Source organism: Scylla paramamosain, unplaced genomic scaffold, assembly GCF_035594125.1.
Source record: "Scylla paramamosain isolate STU-SP2022 unplaced genomic scaffold, ASM3559412v1 Contig22, whole genome shotgun sequence".
Lineage (NCBI taxonomy): Eukaryota > Metazoa > Arthropoda > Malacostraca > Decapoda > Portunidae > Scylla > Scylla paramamosain.
The window spans coordinates 42501-64668 of NW_026973687.1; the positions used below are offsets into that span (position 1 = coordinate 42501).

The 22168-nt window shown below is 43.1% G+C and overlaps 1 protein-coding gene and 1 long non-coding RNA gene across 2 annotated transcripts in view; one reads left to right on the plus strand and one right to left on the minus strand.

The window, feature by feature from the left end:
• LOC135097482 (uncharacterized) overlaps positions 1–8791 on the plus strand; it is a 25216-nt gene extending 16425 nt beyond the window's left edge. Inside the window, exons 2-4 of the mRNA XM_063999429.1 lie at positions 2481–2750; positions 3662–4069; positions 6769–8791. Coding sequence (XP_063855499.1) covers positions 2481–2750; positions 3662–4069; positions 6769–8685 — 2595 coding nt within the window. The 3' untranslated portion in view covers positions 8686–8791. The remainder of the gene's footprint in view (positions 1–2480; positions 2751–3661; positions 4070–6768) is intronic.
• A 6524-nt stretch (positions 8792–15315) lies between these two features.
• LOC135097484 (uncharacterized) lies at positions 15316–20298 on the minus strand. Its single transcript, XR_010265739.1, has 2 exons — positions 20074–20298; positions 15316–15946 (listed from the first exon to the last, which is right to left on the minus strand). It is a non-coding gene; the product is annotated as an uncharacterized LOC135097484 (long non-coding RNA).
• Between the last annotated feature and the right edge of the window lie 1870 nt (positions 20299–22168).

Sequence of the window (22168 nt, forward strand, 5' to 3'; positions counted from 1 at the left end):
CGCTCGGAAGAGAAGATCACCGGCCAGGCTTCCATCATACCACCTTTCATACCTCGGAGCCCCTTTCTCCTTGTACCATTCCAGGGTCTTCTTTCTTTCCATCTCATTCTTCCATTCATTCAGTCCCACACACTTCACTTCTCTTTCTATTTCATTCTTCCATTTTCTCACATCCCATTCAGCTCCCACTCTGCCTCCTCTTGTTAACACCTATTCACGCTCATTTTGATTCCTCCCAGCTATTCTTAATAGCCCACACAACTTACAATCAATTCCTGTCTGTCATTCTCATGCACCTCTTCCTCCATTTGCTTCCACTTTCATTCCACAGGTACACCTTCCTTGCTATTCTTGTATCATCCATTCTCTCAAGCCTAATCTTGTACCTAAGTGTGGCTTTTGTGAGTTTTTCCCTAAAGGTGCTCCATCCCATATCACCTCTCAAGGCTTCAACTGCTGTGCACCTCGGTGCACTCATTCCCACCATTGCTACTCTATTCTGGCCCACTTCTAACTTATCAATTTCACTTTCATTCCATGCAATCACATCCATACCATACATTATACTTGTTACAGCCACACTCTTCCACACTTCTCTCAACACATCATACTTACTTGCTCTCATCCTTGCCGCGCTTCCCAATCGACATACCCACTGGTTTACCATACTTATCTTTTCATTCTTTGCCTTTGCACACCGACTAGGACTCATCCACATCCCTAAGTACTTGTAATCTTGCTCCTGTTTCAACTCATTCTCTCCAAGTCTCCATACCACATTACTTTCTTCCTCTGACCTATTCACAGTCATTACCTTGCTTTTCTCATTGCTATACCCTACTCCAAAGTCTTTTCCATACCCATCCACAACATCCAACAAACTTTGAAGCTCATCTGACAATTCACTCATAACAACTACGTCATCTGCATACAGAAGCACACACACTTTATCATTCCCCACACTTACCCCTACATTCATTCTTCTCATCCTGGCTGCTAGCTCCTCTGTATACAGACTAAAAAGAGTTTGTGACAATATACAGCCTTGCCTAACTCCTCTCTCACTCTTCACCCAGTCTGTTTATATGTCTCCTAGTCTGTATCTAGCTCTTGTGTCCACATACATACTTTGCACTATGTTAACTATCTTTGCATTTAATCCAATCTTTTCTAAGACTCTACCTAGCTTTTCTCTGTTGACTCTATCATAAACGTTCTCTATATCCAGAAAACCTAGGTACAATTTACCTCCATCCTTCTTTTTCTTCTCAATCATTTCATTCACCACAAACATATTGTCCTCAGCTCTCCTATCCACACGAAAACCATTATATTCTTCACCCAACAAGCACTTCAGCTATCTCAGTCCATTTATACAGTCTCTCATTCAACACTGCACTGAAAACTTTACCTATTGTATTCACTAATGCAATTGGCCTGTAGCTCTTCAACTCATTCTTACTCTTAAATCGTCTCTTATGCAACAGACACACTCGGTTCTCATTCCACTTTCTTGGCACTTTCTCTTCATCCCACACTCGGTTGAATAATTCAGTCATTCTATCTATCACTATCTCCCCACCATTCTTGTAGAGCTCATACAGTATATCATTTGGACCTGCTGCCTTGCCATTCTTCTGCCTTCTCACACACCTCCTCACTTCCTCCCAGCAGATTCTTTCATCCAATTCATCTGCATTCTTCCTTTTCCAGTGTCACACATCCTCCTCTCACACTAAACATTTCACCTACCACACCTACTTCTTCCCAGAACCCTTTGATTGCCTCCCAGATTCCCTCTTTCTCTGTTATAACTACACCATCCACTTTCAGACTCTCCACACAAACACTGCCTCACATATTCTCACTTCTCATGAACTTGTACCATTCACATCCACCTTCCATACCTTTCTCCCTTAATGACTGAATCACAATCCTTTCACTCTTCACTTTAGCATTCATTATTATTCCTCTTGTCAACCGCTGCTGCTTCACATACATTGCCCATGCATTCTGATACTCATTCTCTGTCTTACTGCTTTCATACCTCTTTTTCCTTAGCCATCTAGACTACACTGTCTATTCATTCTCTTTCGCTCCTTCCTAGTCGCTCTGATTTCATCATTCCACTATGGTTTACATACATTCTTTCTTCTACCTACTCTCACAAACCCTATCTGTTTTTGAGCAGCACCCCTCACGTTTCTCATTCAGATGTTCCACGTCATGCACACTTTCGTCATCCTTCAGTTTTTGACTACCGCTTCGGATCCTGCTCGGGGACCGGCATCTCAGTGATCTTTTTTTTTTTTTCCTGGATTTTTGTCACCCTTGGCCTGTGTTCCCACTACATAAAAAATGAAAAAGCATAGACACACACACAGGCCATAACAATGCACACTGACACATCGCCACAGCCACCAGTGAACACTTTCATAGCGATACCATCAGCACCATGGTTTCCTTTCTCTCTCCGGCAGAGCGGCAAGCTTCCTGAAGAACTGCATGAGGAGCTGCTCTCAACAGTCAGTCGCTGGGACGACGTGCAGGCGGTGTCCACCCTCCTGTGTAAGGGCGCGCCCATAGAGCTCCTGGGCGGCCTTTCCGTCCTCAGACTGGCTGTCACCACCAACCGCATACACACCGTCAGCCTGCTGCTGGCTAGCGGTGCACCGCTGCCTGCCAGCCTGCTGCAAGAGGCTTGGCAGAGCCCCGACGTGACTCACAGGGTGCTGGCCTTCCTCACCACCGTGAGTACCTTCCCTTCCCTGTCTCACAGAACTACCTCACTGTAAAGGTGAAGACGAGCACTTGTACTGGACCCAAGTGTCAGCGGAGGTCCTTTGTAGAGTGGAAAGTGTTTGAACAACTTGGGTAAGTTAAAGGTCTGTTGGTTGTAGAGGACGAACCTTTGTGTTTCAGTACCGTCAGTTTCAGGTTTTAGTGCTGCACATGACAGACCTGCAACGCACCAAAGCTGTCCAACATTAGAGATCATGCCACAGAATCTTGTCATTTCATAAAAGAACACTTCAGTGTATTGTTTAGAACAAGCAATGAAGTAGATCTCATAATAGTTGAATCCATGTTAATTCATCAGTATAATCCTAAAAGTATTTGTAATAATGATGATTATAATTCATCATTATAATCCTAAAAGTAATTGTAATAATGCTTGTCAAACCTAATATTTGATTATAATTCATCATTATAATGCTAAAAGTAATTGTAATAATGCTTGTTAAACCTAATATTTCATTATAATTCTTCATTATAATGCTAAAAGTAATTGTAATAATGCTTGTTAAACCTAATATTTCATTATATTTCATCATTATAATCCTAAAAATAATTGTAATAATGCTTGTTAAACCTAATATTTGATTATATTTCATCATTATAATCCTAAAAGTAATTGTAATAATGCTTGTCAAACGTAATATTTAGAATATTTTTTTTTTTATTTTTCATTTTTTTTTCGGACAAGGTAAGATTGTATTTGTACATACACTTTTAGATTTGTGACACTTAATGACACTTCTGCATAGCTGCCTTACCTCTCTCTCTCTCTCTCTCTCTCTCTCTCTCTCTCTCTCTCTCTCTCTCTCTCTCTCTCTGCGCACAGTGCTTACCTGATGTCGTGACCATCCTTTCCTCACAGGCCTACTGCTGCCGGCTGCGTGCAGAGCAGCGTCGCCTGGAAAAGGTTAGCAGCGCCCTTGTCGAGGGCATCGACAATCTATTGACAACCATCGAGGGAAATACTCCCTGGCAGGCAGCCTGGCCATGGGGAAAGGAGACTGACCGGCCAGCACTGAGCGACCTCCTGGCAAAGGCAGCGGCTGCCAACTGCCCCGTGACTGCCGCCTTCCTGCATAGGGCGGGAGGGTGGACAGTCTTTAATGGAGCCTCTGGTGGCACTGCCCTCCACTCTGCCCTGGAGGCTGGCCACAAAGGCATGTCCGAGCTGCTGATCAGGGACCTTGGGGGCTGCCCGTACGTGCCGGACACACATGGTCGCCTTCCAGTGCACATGATGCCTGACAAGGAGCAACAGACTCTGGAGCAGGTGAGGCTGTTTGTCTGTGTACTCTTTTGGATGGCGGCATGAACTCACTTCACCAGCTGATGAAAACTTCAGCACCTGTCGCGCTTATTTTGTCTGCTACGCCTCCTTGGTCACACTCCTGTAATAATCCTGACACACGCATACACTATATGGAATTTGTCACCTAAGAAAATATTGGAAAATATTGAAATAACATTACCGTTTCCATCAGAGTGCTGGATTTAGTTAGGCTAGGTTTAGCTTAATATTTAGTTCATTAAGTTCATTGCTAATTCTTTCGTTGCATAGATTATGATTTAAAAAAAAATCATAATTTCACCCAGAAATAAAGTAACTGTTTTGTAAATAGTAAGCTAGGATGATTTATGTTAAACCCGAAATATATCTATGTAACAAATGTGTGTACAGCAACGAGGGACAGAGAAAAATATGACTCATTAAGTGGCTGGCTGGCACAGGAGTTTGATGAATGTCAGACAAACATTCAAAGGGAGAAATTTAAGTCACAAGATATCACCATAGTAATGAATATGGCGTGCTGAAGGCACGGGTGATGTATTTTCACACCTTTCTCCTTTTTAGTGCTGGCGTGGTTAATTCTTTCGCCAAGAACTGACTCGTTTTATCTAATGAGGCCGCTCCGGCATACCAGCGTTACCGAATCAGCGCTTTTCGTTTTGTTATGATAGTCACCAGGTTGGGGATTACCGAAGCCATGAAAACACCAGCTGTGAAAGTGGCTCGAGATGTCACCAGGCTGGTAAGACTTTCATTTGGGAATGTTACCAAGCGATTGGGAAATTGGCCCTTGGGTATTTCTCCCTTGTCCAATGAGTCCCTCAATACCGCAGCAACGGCTCGCTAAGCTCACCCGTGCACTCCTGCAGTGCTCTAGGAAGATGTCATCTGGCCCTGGGACCAGATGACATCTTCCTAGGGGTTTATCTATCTGTTTAATGATGCTGTCCTTGCTTATGGTGATATAAATAGATGGGGGAATTGAGTTTTTGTGTCATTGAACAATACTAAGTTTGCTTTGACTCAGAAAATTCAGAGACGAGAAACCCCTCCCATAGATGACACGTGTCATAACGCTTCAAAAGTGTGTGGAATATTGTACAAGACAAGACATTATTTAACAATAAAGTCACTTATTAGTGTGTGTTGTGTCATATGCTGTACTCCTCTGCTTTGCTGTGTTCCCATCTGGGTCAGCACATGGCCGTCATTTATCAAAAAGTTATCATGATAAAAATAAATAAATAAATAAATCAGAGGTATGCTTTCCCTGGAAAAATTCTAGTCCACAGCTAAAGTTGCTTCATTAATGACATTGTTTAATTTCTCATCTATACACAAATCACTTTCATTGTTCTTAATTTATAAAACTCTCACAAAGCACACAGGAAATGAAATGCTTCAGTTACTGGATAGTGTTCACCAAAGTAGAAGCATCAACATGGATTTTATGGAGCCACAGCTTCGAGCATCTCCTTACCAAAACAGCACACTGTGTTTTAAACCAAACGTTTTCAATAGTCTACCTTTGCACAACAAACTTCTAATTCATATTATGAATATTATGCAGCTCAATTATGGTATTTTATTCTATAACTTACTATTTGATTCTATTAGTTGACCAATTAATCTACTTGTATTTTTTAGTCTTCTTTACTAAACAACTCTAATCAGGCAGACAAATGCTAATATACATATGTAATCCTGGATTTCTGTAACATATCTATGTGTACGCAGCAATAAAGGGTTTTTTTTTTTTTATGTAGGAAGGACACTTGCCAAGGGCAACAAAAATCTAATAAAAAAAAATGCCCACTGAAATGCCAGTCCCATAAAAGGGTCAAAGCAGTGGTCAAAAATTGCTGAATAAGTGTCTTGAAACCTCCCTCTTGAAGGAATTCAAGTCATAGGAAGGTGGAAATACAGGAGCAGGCGGTGAGAAAGAGGCTGAAGACAGTCAGTTAGAGGAGAGGAGTTGATGAGACGAAAAGCTTTTGATTCCACCCTGTCTAGAAGAGCAGTATGAATGGAACCCCTCCAGACATGTGAAGCATACTCCATACATGGACGGATAAGGCCCTTGTACAGAGTTAGCAGCTGGGGGGGTGAGAAAAACTGGCGGAGACGTCTTAGAACACCTAACTTCATAGAAGCTGTTTTAGCTAGAAATGAGATGTGAAGTTTCCAGTTCAGATTATAAGTAAAGGACAGACCGAGGATGTTCAGTGTAGAAGAGGGGGACAGTTGAGTGTCATTGAAGAAGAGGGGATAGTTGTCTGGAAGGTTGTGTCGAGTTGATAGATGGAGGAATTGAGTTTTTGAGGCATTGAACAATACCAAGTTTGCTCTGCCCCAATCAGAAATTTTAGAAAGATCAGAAGTCAAGCGTTCTGTGGCTTCCCTGCGTGATATGTTTACCTCCTGAAGGGTTGGACGTCTATGAAAAGACGTGAAAAAGTGCAGGGTGGTATCATCAGCGGGCATCATGACGAGGCTGGCAGGTAGTTCTCAGGACGGGTGTAAGCTTTACGCCCCTGACGAATTTGATATAAACCTCGTGATTCACAAGGATGACGTAGGAATAACTGTTAGCGAGAGAGAGAAGGAGGAAGCCACGCTGAAGGGCAGGTTACAGATTTACTTGTTCATATATTCACCGCTCTCTTTCTCTTTGCACACAGAAGCTCTTTATGGCAGAGCGTGAAAAACTGAAGGATATGGAGCTTCGCTTCAAGGCAGATCACGAGAAGACCGCAGCACGGACAGCGCTGTGTATACAGGAGGATCTTTTTGAGAGCCACAAGAAGGGCGAGGATACGAATGTCTCCTCACCTGATGGCCACACCACCCTGCTACTGGCCTCGCGCAAAGGTCTCCTGCAGCTGACTCATCTTATACTGCAAGAGGGTCACTTGCCCGTGGACGAGGTGCTGGACCACACCTGCAGCACCACCGCCCTCCACCAGGCGGCCTCGCACGGCCAGGACGGCTGCGTGGCGCTGCTGCTGAGCGCTGGCGCCAACCCACAGCAGCGTGACACGTATGGCCAGACGCCCCTACACCTGGCCGCCATGTTTGGCCACAAAAGTACTTTTGAACTCCTGGCACATCAAGTGACGCAGGACCCTCCTTGCCGTGCGGGCACCACGGGCACACTGGTGAGAGAAAATTTTAAATTTTTTGAAAATATGTTTAATAAGTGTGAGGATATAAATTTATTACACCCAATCGACCGACGTGACCCCGAAAGTGTCATAAGAAATCTCGTGAGATCCATAGGCCTGCAAGAGCTGCAGGAGGAGGCTCAGCGGGTGGCTGTGGACCTATCAAAGGGCGAGGCCCTTGAGGTAAAGGAGGCGGTCATGGCAGAAATAAGCATAATCATAAATAAGGTATCAGCCGCTGATGCCACGTACCGCGGCGACCTGAGGCTGGTGGGCAGTTCTCAGGACGGGTGTAAGCTTTACGCCCCTGACGAATTTGATATAAACCTCGTGATGCACAAGGATGACGTAGGAATAACTGTTAGCGAGAGAGGGAAGGAGGAAGCCACGCTGAAGGGCAGGTTACAGATTTCTGTGAAGACTGACAATCCCCACCTTGAGGGTAATAGATTTATGGCCAGTTTGTACGAGGAGGTGCACCGTTGCCTCATTGGCCACACCCTACAGGACAAAAGACTGAGCCTAGTGCCGCCGGGCCTGACCAGCACGCAAGTGGGCGTGGGACTCTCTCTGGCCTGGCAGGGGCGAGAGTATCCACTGTTGCTGGTCGGCGTGGACCTGGTGCCAGTGCTTGAGGTGCCATGGCTGGAGCAAGTTTTCAGACCGTTCCTCACTCCTGAGGACACCACCACCATGCAGCTCAGTAATGCTGCTGAGGGAACATGGCGCTGCAGCTTTGCCTTGACAGAGGCTGAGGTGCTGGGGACGTTGACACCCGCAGAGCGCCAGGTGCAGCTGATGGGAAAAGTACTTCTTTCCCGCCTCAAGCCCGAGCGCTGGATGCCTCGGCACAAAAAGAGCTTTTTCAAATGGTTCGCCACACGGGAGTGGAACATCGCGGTGCCAAGCGGGTTCTGTTTCAAGAACGCCTTCCTGCGGTGGCTGGAGCACAGGTGGTCGAGGGAGGTAGAGCTTGGGGCTGGGCAGGAGCACGACCATACCAAGGAGTTGGGGGCTGGACAGGAGGAGGGCCACACCAATGAGTTGGGGGCTGGACAGGAGGGGGACCACGCCAAGGAGTTGGGGGCTGGACAGAAGGAGGACCATGACAAGGAGTTAGGGGGTGAACAGAAGGGGGACCATGCCAAGGGGTTGGAACTGGGGCGGGAGGGGGACCCCGCCAGATGGCTGGTGGAGGTGTTCAGATTGATGTGTGCGAACCCAGATGAGTCACGAGAGCACCTGACAACGCAAAACAGCTCTGCCTACTTTGGAGGAGACTGTGAGGGGCGGAAGCCTGGGGACGGGGCGCCCATCATCGTGCAGTGCCTGGAGGAGGGTTTGGAAAAGTTGTGCTCTGGCTTGGCCTCTGCCAAGGCTCGGCCAGGCCACGGCGACGAAAGTATTAGATGTAGAAGATGCAGACCCTTGTAATCATTAGCTGTGAGCTGCGCCACGCGTCGTAAGACCCACCCCCACCCACATATTCACACACACACACACACACACACACACACACACACACACACACACACACACACACACACGCATATACAGAAACACAAGTGCTTGGTGCTCGATTTTCAGATTCAATAGTTTATATAGCCAATTAGTTGTGGAACTGATATAAAGAAAAATATAGATTTTCATGGCGCGAGACTAGTGAGAGAAGATACTCTCTTAATAGGCTCTCTCATCTGTGTACACTTGTTGGCCCCTGTAATACTGCAGGTTGAGTAATGTAATGGTGCAAGCTGAGGTAAATGCCACCTTTGGCCAGTAAATACAACAGTGTAAAATAATAGTCAACTTGCATGTTGTATGGTGAAACATACATGGTACTCTAGATATATCTCTGAATTCATGGATGATAAGCCTATAAGTTTTTGATATTCATTTGCAAACGGCAGTGACATTAGGACATCAAATATTTTGTATAGGTTTATTAAGACAATGTAAGATCTGGGTGTAAATAAAGCACTTCGGCTTGACAAGATAATGATATATAAGTTATCAAATCAAAATGGAATGTCACATTTGTAGCACCAAGTACCAAATGCAGATGGTAATTGGTTAAAGAAACTGTTAAGTTAAGGACTTGTGATATTGATAGACAGAGATTGTCTGAAGAAACTTATAACAGACCAGCATGTCTTAATTATAGGATGGTGACAATGGAAGGAAAATTACACAAGTATTTATCTGTTCTCCTTAAAAACACTCACGTGCCATAAGTGTGTTCAAGTGTGCAAATCATCAGCTGCCATTGTAAGTGGTAGTGAAGGAATGCAAGTGTAGAAAAGTGGATCTGTTCTTTATGTGATCTTAATGATGCAGTAGATGAAACTCACTCTTCATTCAAATTGCCTTTTTTTTTTTTTTTAAATAGCTGAAAAAATGTCAACAAATATTGCTTCACTAATGTAAATGCAACAAAAATAGGGGAATTCCTTGGAGCGAGAAACTTGACTGTGTTGTTAAACAGTGTTAAGTTCATCAAAGAAATAACTTGTTATTTTAAAGAAAACTTATAAGAAGTAATTGTTACCAGATAAGTGACGTCTGTATTTGGTGTGTGCAGTATAAAAGTTTATACTCTCATACCCCGCCTGGGGACGCTTTCAAACCTTTCAAGCACACTTCTCATATTTGCAAACTTATATATGTAAATAAACCATTGCCTTGTATTTTTCCATGAACACAAAACTATTCCTCTCTGTATTATGAAAAGTGTTCGGTGAGTAAATCAAACACAAAAACTCATGTCTTTATTTCAAGCCTTTTGAATCATTTTGTAATATATATATATATATATATATATATATATATATATATATATATATATATATATATATATATATATATATATATATATATATATATATATATATATATATATATATATATATATATATATATATATATATTACAGTCAAAACCCGGAATCAGTCAAAACTAGTTTTAACTAAACCCGGAATCAGTCAAAACTAGTTTTAACTAGGTATTTTCAATGTGTTGGTGAACAATTAGTATTACCTAGGCAAAACTAGTTATACCTTAATGTATTTGATATAACTAGAAATATCAAAGTTTAACTAGTTAAATCTAGTTTTATCTGATCGTGTAAGTTAAAACTAGATTCAACAACGGTACTGAATGTCAAAAGTAGGTGAGGGATATGACCACTCGTTTGGGTACCATTGCTCGTTTGAGTACCATTTTTGGGGAACTCAAACATAACATCCCCATCTAACCTAACCTAACCTAACTAGGTTAGAATAAAAGTGAAACTGGTGTAGTGCCGGGGAAAACATTTATATGTATAAGTAGCATTAGGTTAGGTTAGGTTAGGTTAGGTTAGATGGGGATGTTATGTTTGAGTTCCCCAAAAATGGTACTCAAACGAGCAATGGTACTCAAACGAGTGGTCATATCCCTCACCTACTAGTTAAAACTAGTTTTGACTGATTCTGGGTTTAGTTAAAACTAGTTTTGGCTGATTCCGGGTTTTGACTGTAATATATATATATATATATATATATATATATATATATATATATATATATATATATATATATATATATATATATATATATATATATATATGTGAGGCGAGGAGTTGGACAAATATTCCATCCTCCCTTCTCAATGAACGTTCATAGAGTAATGGGGTTCCGCCAGGCTTCGGAGCCCAGAACAGCTTCACTGATCCGGAGTCCTTCTGCTCCTTCGAGTTCTCTATCTCGTTGGGGTGGTGGGCCGTCAGGGTGATTTGCCGAGTCGGTGGGTCAAACCCACTTACCCTCGACAGCGGTAGTCACTCTGGCGTTTCCGGGATGACGGCCCGTTGGTGGGGAGTAGCGCTCTTCCTGCCTTCAAATACCAGCGGATTCATGGCTTTGATAATGGGCTACACAGGGTGGATGCTCTCCCAGTCCCCCCCGGGTCCGAGGGGCGGGCATAGAGCCTCTGTGTCCGCCCCGAAGACCCAGGGCGTCCTAGCAGAGCTCGTAGTCTGCGAACTGATGTTTCGTGCTGCGGCGGGTCTATAGCCAACCGCCCGGCTGAGGGTGGCGTCCTCAGAACCGGAATCCTGTCGGGGGCGACTTCGGCAGGTAGGTTTCGCATCACCTGTGCCGTTGATGACGGTAGGTGTGAGTAGTGCTGGCCCTGCCCACTACCCTGTCGTCTCCCCAAAGGGGTTGTCCTGGCCGCCGGTATCGGCTGCTTGGTCACCAAGCGCCGGTAAACGGCGGTCGGACAAAGCATGGGAGAGAGAGAGAATATACATATATATATATATATATATATATATATATATATATATATATATATATAGAGAGAGAGAGAGAGAGAGAGAGAGAGAGAGAGAGAGAGAGAGAGAGAGAGAGAGAGAGAGAGAGAGAGAGAGAGAGAGAGTACAGTCTCACATTACAGTCTCATCTTGAATCCAGTGTGTACAAATCAGTTAGCCATCATTAAATCAGGCACTCTCGTCACCGTGTCTTTTATTGGCACACATATCAAAATATCAAACGACTTCCCACGACTTCCAAGCTACCAGAATCTCCGCCTCACTCCAGTTCTCCACGCTGCCAACACTCTAAGTATCTTCATCGACTGGGCAAGTAACAAGCATCATCACTCAGTCAACTGCACAACAACACAGGTGACTAATCAGCACAGAAACACTGGTGGGTGGGTCATCATCACTCGTCACACACACTGCCAGCAAAACACTCTTAGAATAAGTAGTGGCAAACATCTTTCATACAAGTGGTCACACAAACACAACTGATGCAGTAATATCACCATTGTCTTATTTTTATTATTGGCATTATAAGTATTACAAATTATTACTATTAGCATTATTGATTTTATTGTTATTATCAATATTATTATCATTTATTATTATCATTATTATTATTATTATTATTATTATTATTATTATTATTATTATTATCACATTTATTATTATCATCATCATCATCATCATCATCATTGTTGTCATAAGTGGCCGAAAACAGGCGGGAGATGAAGGATGCAGACAGGTTAGGCTACCACAGCAAAGCGAAGCAAAACAACAACAACGAGGCAGCAAAACGATAAAAGAAAAAAAATAATAATAGAATATAAGAAAAAGAGCCTGAAGTATAGCGAGGAAGTGGAACAAGTCAGGAGAGATATGGAGGGTCGAGGCACAGCTGACGAGGTGGAGGGAGGCGTCACGGCGTTCCTGAGGCACAGCAAAGGAAAGTGTATATAGAGAGGGGGGAGGGGCAGGGAAAGGCTGGGAGGGTACCATGCTATGTTAATGTATGCTGATAAACGAGAGTACTGTAACTGTTGTTGTTGTTGTTGTTGTTGCTGTCAGGGTCATTATTATTGTCATTATTACCATTATTATTATTGTGATTGTTGTCGTTGTGGTGGTAGGTCGTAATGAAGTGCATTGTAATGTTCCAGCCTCCCCATTACCTGCTCTTGAACAACCATCTCCATTGTCTTTTCTTTCATCCAAGTATTTCCCAATGCAAAAGTTAACCAGTATTCTCAATCATTCACTACTATTCTGTCCACCTCCCCAATGCAAGAGTTAACCAGTAATATCAGTCATTCACCACTATTCTGTCCACCTCCCCAATGCAAGACATAACTAGCATTCTCAGTCATTCACCACTATTCTGTCCACTTCCCCAATTCAAGAGTTAACCAGTATTCTCAGTCATTCATCACTGTTCTGTCCACCTCCCCAATGCAAGAGTTAACCAGTATTCTCAGTCATTCACCGCTATTCTGTCCACCTCGCCAATGCAAGAGTTAACCAGTATTCTCAGCCATTCACCACTATTCTGTCCACCTCCCCAATGCAAGAGTTAACCAGTATTCTCAGTCATTCACCACTATTCTGTCCACCTCCCCAATGCAAGAGTTAACCAGTATTCTCAGTCATTCACCACTATTCTGTCCACCTCCCCAATGCAAGAGTTAACCAGTATTCTCAGTCATTCACCACTATTCTGTCCACCTCCCCAATGCAAGACTTAACCAGCATTCTCAGTCATTCATCACTATTCTATCCACCTCCCCAATTCAAGAGCTAACCAGTATTCTCAGTCATTCATCACTGTTCTGTCCACCTCCCCAATGCAAGAGTTAACCAGTATTCTCAATCATTCATCACTATTCTGTCCACCTCCCCAATGCAAGAGTTAACCAGTATTCTCAGCCATTCACCACTATTCTGTCCACCTCCCCAATGCAAGAGTTAACCAGTATTCTCAGTCATTCACCACTATTCTGTCCACCTCCCCAATGCAAGAGTTAACCAGTATTCTCAGTCATTCACCACTATTCTGTCCACCTCCCCAATGCAAGAGTTAACCAGTATTCTCAGTCATTCATCACTATTTTGTCCACCTCACCAATGCAAGAGTTAACCAGTTTCCTTAGTCATTCTTCCCTTTCTCTGGTAAACTCTGGAACTCCCTGCTGGCTTCTGTATTCCCTCCTTCCTGTGACGAACTCTTTCAGGTGGGAGGCTTCAACAGACTTATCCTTCAATTTTTGACTACCGCTTCGGACTCTATTCGGGGACTGGCATTTCAGTGGGCATTTTTGTTGATTTATTGTTTTTATATCATTTTGTTGCCCTTGGCTGGTGCACAGATCAAGGAAGCTCCACCCGTGGCCTGTCACCTCCAGCCTTACTCCACGAGGTGCCGCGCCACCCACCACCTACCACACCAACTCTTGACAGCTGCTGCCATTGCTGATGAAGCGTTGCCTCACAAGCACGGAAAGCAATGAACAGGTTACTTTTCCAAGGTGTTTCATTAATGAAGTCCATCAATCATAAGAACATAAGAATATAAGAAATAAGGGAAGCTGCAAGAAGCGACCAGGCTTACACATGGCAGTCCCTGTATGAAATATACCTACTTATTTCCATCTATTATCCCCATCCATAAACTTGTCTAATCTCTTAAAGCTCTCTAGTGTCCTAGCACTAACAACATGATGAGTCCGTTTCACTCATCTACCACTCTATTTGAGAACCAGTTTTTTCCTATCTCCTTCCTGAACCTAAATTTTTCAAGCTTGAACCCGTTATTTCTTGTTCTACCCTGGTTGCTGATCCTAAGAATTTTGATTACATCCCCCCTTGTTATAACCCTTATACATCAGGTCTTTACATCAGGTCTTACATCAGGTCTTACATTAGGTCCCCTCTTAACCTACGTCTCTCTAAAGAATGTAAATTTAATAGCTTCAATCTCGCCTCACAAGGAATACTCCTCATCCCCTGTATCCTTTTAGTTATTCTCCTCTGTACTGATTCTAATAGACCTATATCTTTTCTGTAATGTGGGGACCAGAACTGCACAGCGTAGTCTAGATGAGGTTTGACCAGCGCCAAGTATAACTTTAATATTACTTCCGGCCTTCTACTTTTAACACTCCTAAAAATTAATCCTAGTACCCTATTTGCCCTGTTTCTGGCTTCTATGCATTGTTTCCCTAGACGGAGTTCAGAGCTAACTATAACTCCTAAATCTCTCTCGTACCCTGTACCTACCAGAGTTTAGTTGTTTAATGTGTACCTATTGTGTGGGTTTCCTCTACCTACGCTAAGTACTTTGCATTTATTGATATTAAATTGCATTTGCCATCTATCCGTCCATTCATTCATTCTATCTAAATCTGCCTGCAAGGCGATGACATCCGATTCTGACCTAATTGATCTACCTATCTTTGTGTCATCCGCAAATTTACTAACAGAAATGCAGTTCACTGTTCACTTGTACATGTTGAGCCTCACTACATTCACGCAGGACAGAACAAAATTAAGTTTGTCCATTTTGTGTGTCCATTTTTTATTGTAGGCACTGTACAAGATGCAGCGTTTGTGTATGTAATGCTGAGAATGTGTGTGTGTGTGAGGGGGTCACTTATTGATGAGGGGCTGTGGGGAGTCACTGTGGGCTCATAAACATACTGTGGTGCTGTGGGCTGAGGTGAGGTGAGGTGAGAGAGAGAGAGAGAGAGAGAGAGAGAGAGAGAGAGAGAGAGAGAGAGAGAGAGAGAGAGAGAGAGAGAGAGAGAGAGAGAGAGAGAGAGAGAGAGAGAGAGAGAGAGAGAGGGCAGCATCAGTGTGAAGCAAAGCAGGTGTTATTGATTGTTGATGATGCAGGGAAGAGGTGTTATTCAGTGTTATTCATTGCACGAGATGTTGTTGTTGTTATTGATTGTCAACCAAGCCTGGCTGGCGTGGGCCTTGTCATGTGGCCCACAGGTAATTTAGTAGTGTCTATCGGTGAGTACAGCTGAGCGCTGCCTGATTGCATGAGAGGTATTATTCATAGTTGTTCATTGTAGGTGAGGGAAGGCAGCAGCTGTGGAGGAGTGAACTGCTGCACCACTGACAGCAGTAGCAGTAGCAGAGCCCCACCACTGCTGAATACTTCTACTACCACTACTACTGCTGATGTTTCTCTCCTCCTCCCAGCACAGCAGCAGACTCTGGGGTACTACTACAGCTCTGCTCCCTCCTACTGAACACGTTCCCATCACCTTCACGTCCTGGATATGTGCACAAACTTGTGCCTTGACAGTCTCACTGCAGGAACTGCCTGTGCTGTGGCTTTGTGGCAGGAGGGAGGAACAAGCTGGCCACCCTCTCTGTCACCACCTGCTGGGGAAAGAGCACCATTATCATCATCTTTGTTTTCCTTTTTTTTTCCTTTTGTTTTCCTCCACAATTTACAAGGAATAGTAATAGAGTTTGTTTTGTTATTGTTGTCTGTTTCTTATTAAATGACGTGTTAATTGCATTGTTGTTTATATTAGTTGTTGTTGTTGTCTTTGTATGTGTGACTCATGAATAAAGGCAGTCCACACTTACAGGTGTTTGCACCTCAACTGTACACAAGAATAATGGGCTGGCTAGATGTATTATTATTATTATTATTAGTGTATAAGTTCCAGTATATTTCAACAAATGCTGGAACTACTACTACTACTACTGCTACTACTATACTACTAAAAATATATAATCCAGGACCTCTACTAGCATTTTCACTACTATACTGAACAATGCTATCAATTCTATCACCACCACTACTCCTCACGTTGCTCATCCTGTCCCTGCACCCTGGCCAGCTGCTGGAGGAGGAGGAGGCCCCAGTGACACTGGGTGAGGTAGAAGGTGGATGCCATTTCCTCCTCCTGCTGCTGCTGTAGCTGTTGTAGCTGCTGGTGTGTGGCTCTGGGGGTCACTCTCACAGACAATGTGGCACTCACCACACAAAGCCCACCAATTATCTCCTTTACAATAATAATGATAGGTTATGTTGAAATAGGTTAGCACTAAAAGGCTTAGAGACACTTAAAAATACAAAAAAAAAAAAGACAAAGGTTAGGTTAGGTTGGGTTGTGTTAACACTCAAAATGCCAACAAAATACAGTTTGACTGGATTTGGGAAGAGGGAGAAAAAGAACAACAAGCAAATATAAAATGAGAGAGAGAGAGAGAGAGAGAGAGAGAGAGAGAGAGAGAGAGAGAGAGAGAGAGAGAGAGAGAGAGAGAGAGAGAGACTAGGTCAGTTAAATACCAGCTGTAACAATAATGAAGTGACTCCCTCCTTGACTTGGGACAGTGAAGGTGGTAACAGGCCCTGCCACCACCTCAAACCACCAACTTTTATCACCACTTGTTACTTTCAAGCCACCAGCGCATACACATTACCTTCATTCCCTATTATGTTAAACACCTAAATATTACTATTTCCACCACCATCACCACCACACATCAGTCAATTGATAAATAAAACCAATATTTCCCGTTCTTGTATTTTTCATATGTAATGAAACAATGGAGGCAAGAATCACGTTGGCAGACAGACACAGATTGCTCTCTCCACCGGTCCTCCATCAGCAGATTGACGGACTGACTGAAAGACAGACAGACAAACACAGGCTGCTCTCTCTACCAGTCTTCTATCAACAGACTGACTGACTGATTGAGTGAATGAAAGACAGACAGACAAACACAGGCTGCTCTCTCCACCAGTTTTCCATCAACTGACTGACTGACTGACTGATTGAGTGAATGAAAGACAGACAGACAAACACAGGCTGCTGTCTCCACCAGTCTTCCATCAACTGGCTGACTGACTGATTGAGTGAATGAAAGACAGACAGACAAACACAGGCTGCTCTCTCCACCAGTCTTCCATCAACTGACTGACTGATTGAGTGAATGAAAGACAGACAGACAGACACAGGCTGCTCTCTCCACCATTCCTCCATCAACAGACTGACTGTTTGATTGATTGAAAGACGGACAGACAGACAACCTGCTCATATTTATTTGCTCAACTTCTCAACTTAACTGCAATTTCAGTCATCTAATTTTCATTATCAAAGAGTCAATAACGTTAAAATTCAGCCTCATTTACTAATATTATTACTCTCTCTCTCTCTCTCTCTCTCTCTCTCTCTCTCTCTCTCTCTCTCTCTCTCTCTCTCTCTCTCGCTGATGTCACATCACACAGGTCATTATATAGATGGAATTGTTTAAATATACACTCATTTCCCAATAAAATTAATTTTGTATTGTAAGTTTACATAAACAGTCCAATGATAGTAATCAAAACCACAGATTTCTACCTTTCATTACGTGGAGCTTCGATCTCAAATAAAAACCATTATATATTAACTCAGATAAGGTAACACTCACCTGGAACACGAGGAACAGGGGAGAGCAGGCGAGGAAGAGTGGGGAGAGGTTGGCGGGCAGGGGAGGAAGGGAGCGGGATCAGAGGGGAGGGGAGAGAAGGAAGGCCTGAAACGGAGGTGAAACGAGAGAAACGAGTGACAGCTGTTTGCTTGACAACCGTAGCATCACCATCATCACCACCACCACCACCACCCCAGCCCTCAACCGCACCCAACAACCACAACACCGTTACGTCCGATATCCCTACCACTATTACAAAACCACCACCATCCCCAACAATCACAACCACCTTTACCACAAGCCACTTTCACCATCACTACCAACATTCTTCTACCACCATTCCAACCTCCCCCACACCGTAACTACCACCACTATCACCCTAGTTAGGCAAACAACTTCCATCCTCTACAACCACACACATACTAAACACCACCACAACCACCACCTTGACCCAGTCACGTTCGCCATAGCCACCTCCACCTCCCCCTTCCACCTTCCTACTCTCCACATCTCTCTTCGGTTAAACTGCAGGGTTGGACCTCCCCCTTTTCCTCCATCCCACCCCCCCACCCTCCCCAACAAGCTTGGGGGCCTGTGGGGAATCGGGTTTTTTTTTGGGCGGGGAGACATAAAAGAGCGATAAATGGACTTTGGAAATTTAGGTAAATTTCCCTAGAAATTTCCCTAGAATAAAAAAGTTAGGGATAAAATTTAAGTTTCAACCAATACGCCAGAATAATTATATACCTAACCTAACCTAACCTTGCCGGGGGGGCTGCGCCCCCCCTGGACCCCCCTAAGGTTATTAACCTAACCTTAACTTAACCTAACCGGGGGGCTGCGCCCCCCCTGGACCCACCCTCTAAGGTTACTAACCTAACCTAACCTTAACCTAACCTAACTGGGGGGCTGCGCCCCCTGGACCCCCCCTAAGGTTACTAACCTAACCTAACTTATATCCTTGGCTAGTAACCTAGCCATGCGATAGTAACTTAGCCACGCAATAACAGTACAGTACCTAGGGAAATTTCCCTAGATTGAAAAAATGCATTTGTAGCTCTTTTATACCTCCTCCCCCCAAAAACTCCCGATATTATGATAATATAATAAGAAATTCATCAATGTGACTTACGTTTACGGTTGGTGTGGAGATATTAGAAAATACGTAATAAATAACAAACTTACCAAATTAGGAAGACTGTGCAGCAGCTGTCTCCTGAGAACGGAGAGCGTCATACGGGCTATACAGGGAAGCTGCCTCAAGGAGAAATGCATGGAAGCGTTTATTCTCTTCCTTGTAGGCCATGAGAAACATGGACCTTGCCAGGTAACCAGCAAAATGTTTCTTCCGGCGTCCGTATAGGGGCACTTTAGCCTTTGCTTCCCTCCACAGCCGTTCGATGGTGTTTGTGTGTGTGTTCTTGTCAAGAGGATCGACAAAGTTAACCGAGTGGTTAACTATCAGGTGCCGGAATCCTTCGTCCTCGAGACAGCTGTATACCTTCCAGCAGTCCGATATAATGATGCTACCGGGCAAAATACGGTTTTTGATGATGTGCAGGAGTGTGTCTCTGTCCCTCTTTTCAACGGGAACCATGAAACACTGTCGGGTCTGCTGACACACTCCCCCGAACACCCACTGACCCTCGACGAGACGACCGATGTCATATTTTCTTTTTCCAAACTTGGATTCGTCTATTTCAACAATTTTGCCTAGCTTCACTCGGAAGGGATGATTGTGGACTTAGTTTCTGGAGGCGGCGCGCTATTAATTTGTGTAGCTTCACTCGGAAGGGATGATTGTGGACTTAGTTTCTGGAGGCGGCGCGCTATTAATTTGTGTAGCTTCACTCGGAAGGGATGATTGTGGACTTAGTTTCTGGAGGCGGCGCGCTATTAATTTAATTACTACGGCCTTACAAAAGACTTCCCCACATTGAAAACATCACAGACATGTTCTATAGTAAGTACTCTATCATGTTGCAATGTGTTTTTAATGAATAGAGAGGAGGTCCAACCCTGCAGATATATGCTCTCTTCCACTATCCACTCCTCTCTATATACCACCAGGCCATACTCACATCCACCTCTCCCTTCACACCGCAATCCACCACAACACGCCTGCTGAGGAAAGATGCAACACCACCTCACCGCTGCAACACAACCGGAGACCCATCACATCACATCAGCGGACGCAGGGCGAATGGCTGAGGAGACGGCGAGGAGAGGGTATCACCTGACTTGAATACTTGGTGCTGATTGGTCGAGGCTGTGCTGAGGTAATTGTCACTCAGAACAGAGCAGCCCTCATAATACTGGTTGTAATGATAGAAAAAAAGAAGAAAAAAAGTATATATATATATATATATATATATATATATATATATATATATATATATATATATATATATATATATATATATATATATATATATATATATATATATATATATATATATATATATATATATATATATATATATGATAATAGAATCACGGTTATAATAGCAGTAGAAGACATTTACTTACCAATACACCGTGAGGCAAGAAGTAAGAACAACTGAAAGATACATCAGTTTTACGAAGAGTAAGAAAGAAAACGGAAAAAATAGAACGCTCTGATTGGCTGACGGGAATCAGGCCACCACCTCAGCTCTCGAATTTATTGAGGCTTATATAGACTTTAAATAGCGACTTGAGACTAGTAGAATAATGTAATACATGTAATACATGTAGTGTGGAGGTTTTCACCAATGAGAGAGGCTAATGCTACGAAAAAAAAAGAAGATACATTACAGTCATTGGGGGAATGTAATAAGGCAGTCTCAGGTATCATAAATGCACTTGTTTTTCATCAAGACAGGTTATGTGCCTGTATTCTGAAAAGATTTGCTCTCACAGCAGACTGTTTTCAAAGGCCACAATGATAATCACACGGGTTTTCAAGATTACTTTTCCCTTTGATGGTGTAGAAACCTTACCAGTCTGTCACTAGGACCATGGAAGCATCCTTAAAACCCGTGTAATTTCTACTACAGCCTCTTGAAAGTATTTGGATGCGGCCAGAAATGTTTTAGGATACTGTCTAGAGTCTCTATACACATATGTTGTGTTTTGCTTTATTCTGTGAGAAATTAACGTGTAAGTTGTGTGATGCGGGAACAGCTATCCTGGGTGGACCTCCGCTTCTTTCTTCTTCCTCGGCTCGCTACTTACTGGGGGTGACGCCGCGCGGCAGTAAGTGATCAAAGCCTTACAGGAAACAGTGAGCAAATTACTGATTAGATTTTTGTATGTGTCAGTTAAGGAAATGTAGAGATACGCGTAACACAATAATACAGGGGTTATCATTATACAATTAACATTTCTCATTATCTTCATTATATTCATTATGCACATCACTGTCATCATTATTATCACCCTCCTCCTCCTCCTCCCTATCATCATCATCATCATCATCATCATTCTCCTCTTCATCATCATCACCACCATTAGCATCATTATCACCATCACTCTCATCACCATCTTCACGAGGTCATCACCATTCTTTCTTGTCATTCTGGCAATGATGATCCTAATGACTATACTGAGAAAGGGCCTTCATCATCGCGGCCATTATTATCATTAATACCATCATCATTATCATCATCTCTAAGCATTATTGCCATCATTGTCATCACCATCATTCTTATCACCCTTATTCTTTTATTGTTCCCAAACCCACCACCACCATCATCACCACCACCACTATCATCATCATCGTCATCATCATAATCATCATCATTATCATCATCATAATTATCATTGCTCGACATTATTGTCCTTTAGTCTTATGTAAAACTTTTACAGCGCAATCTTGGTTACGAAAGAAAGAAGGGAAAAGAAGAAAAGGAAGAGGAAGAGGAGGAGGAGGAGGAGGAGGAGGAGGAGGAGGAGGAGGAAGAGGAGAAGGAAGAGGAAGAAAAGATGTTGGGTGATTAGGGTCATGAGAGAGAGAGAGACAGAGAGAGAGAGAGAGATTATTATTATAGTTTATTGACAGAATTTTGCGATTACAAGAAGCTTAAAGTAAAAATCATTTCACTAAAATCATTATATCATATAAAAAGAGCTACAAATAAAAATCCTGTCCAGATAAAATTAACCAATTCACATTGCAAAAACAAACTTTCTCCA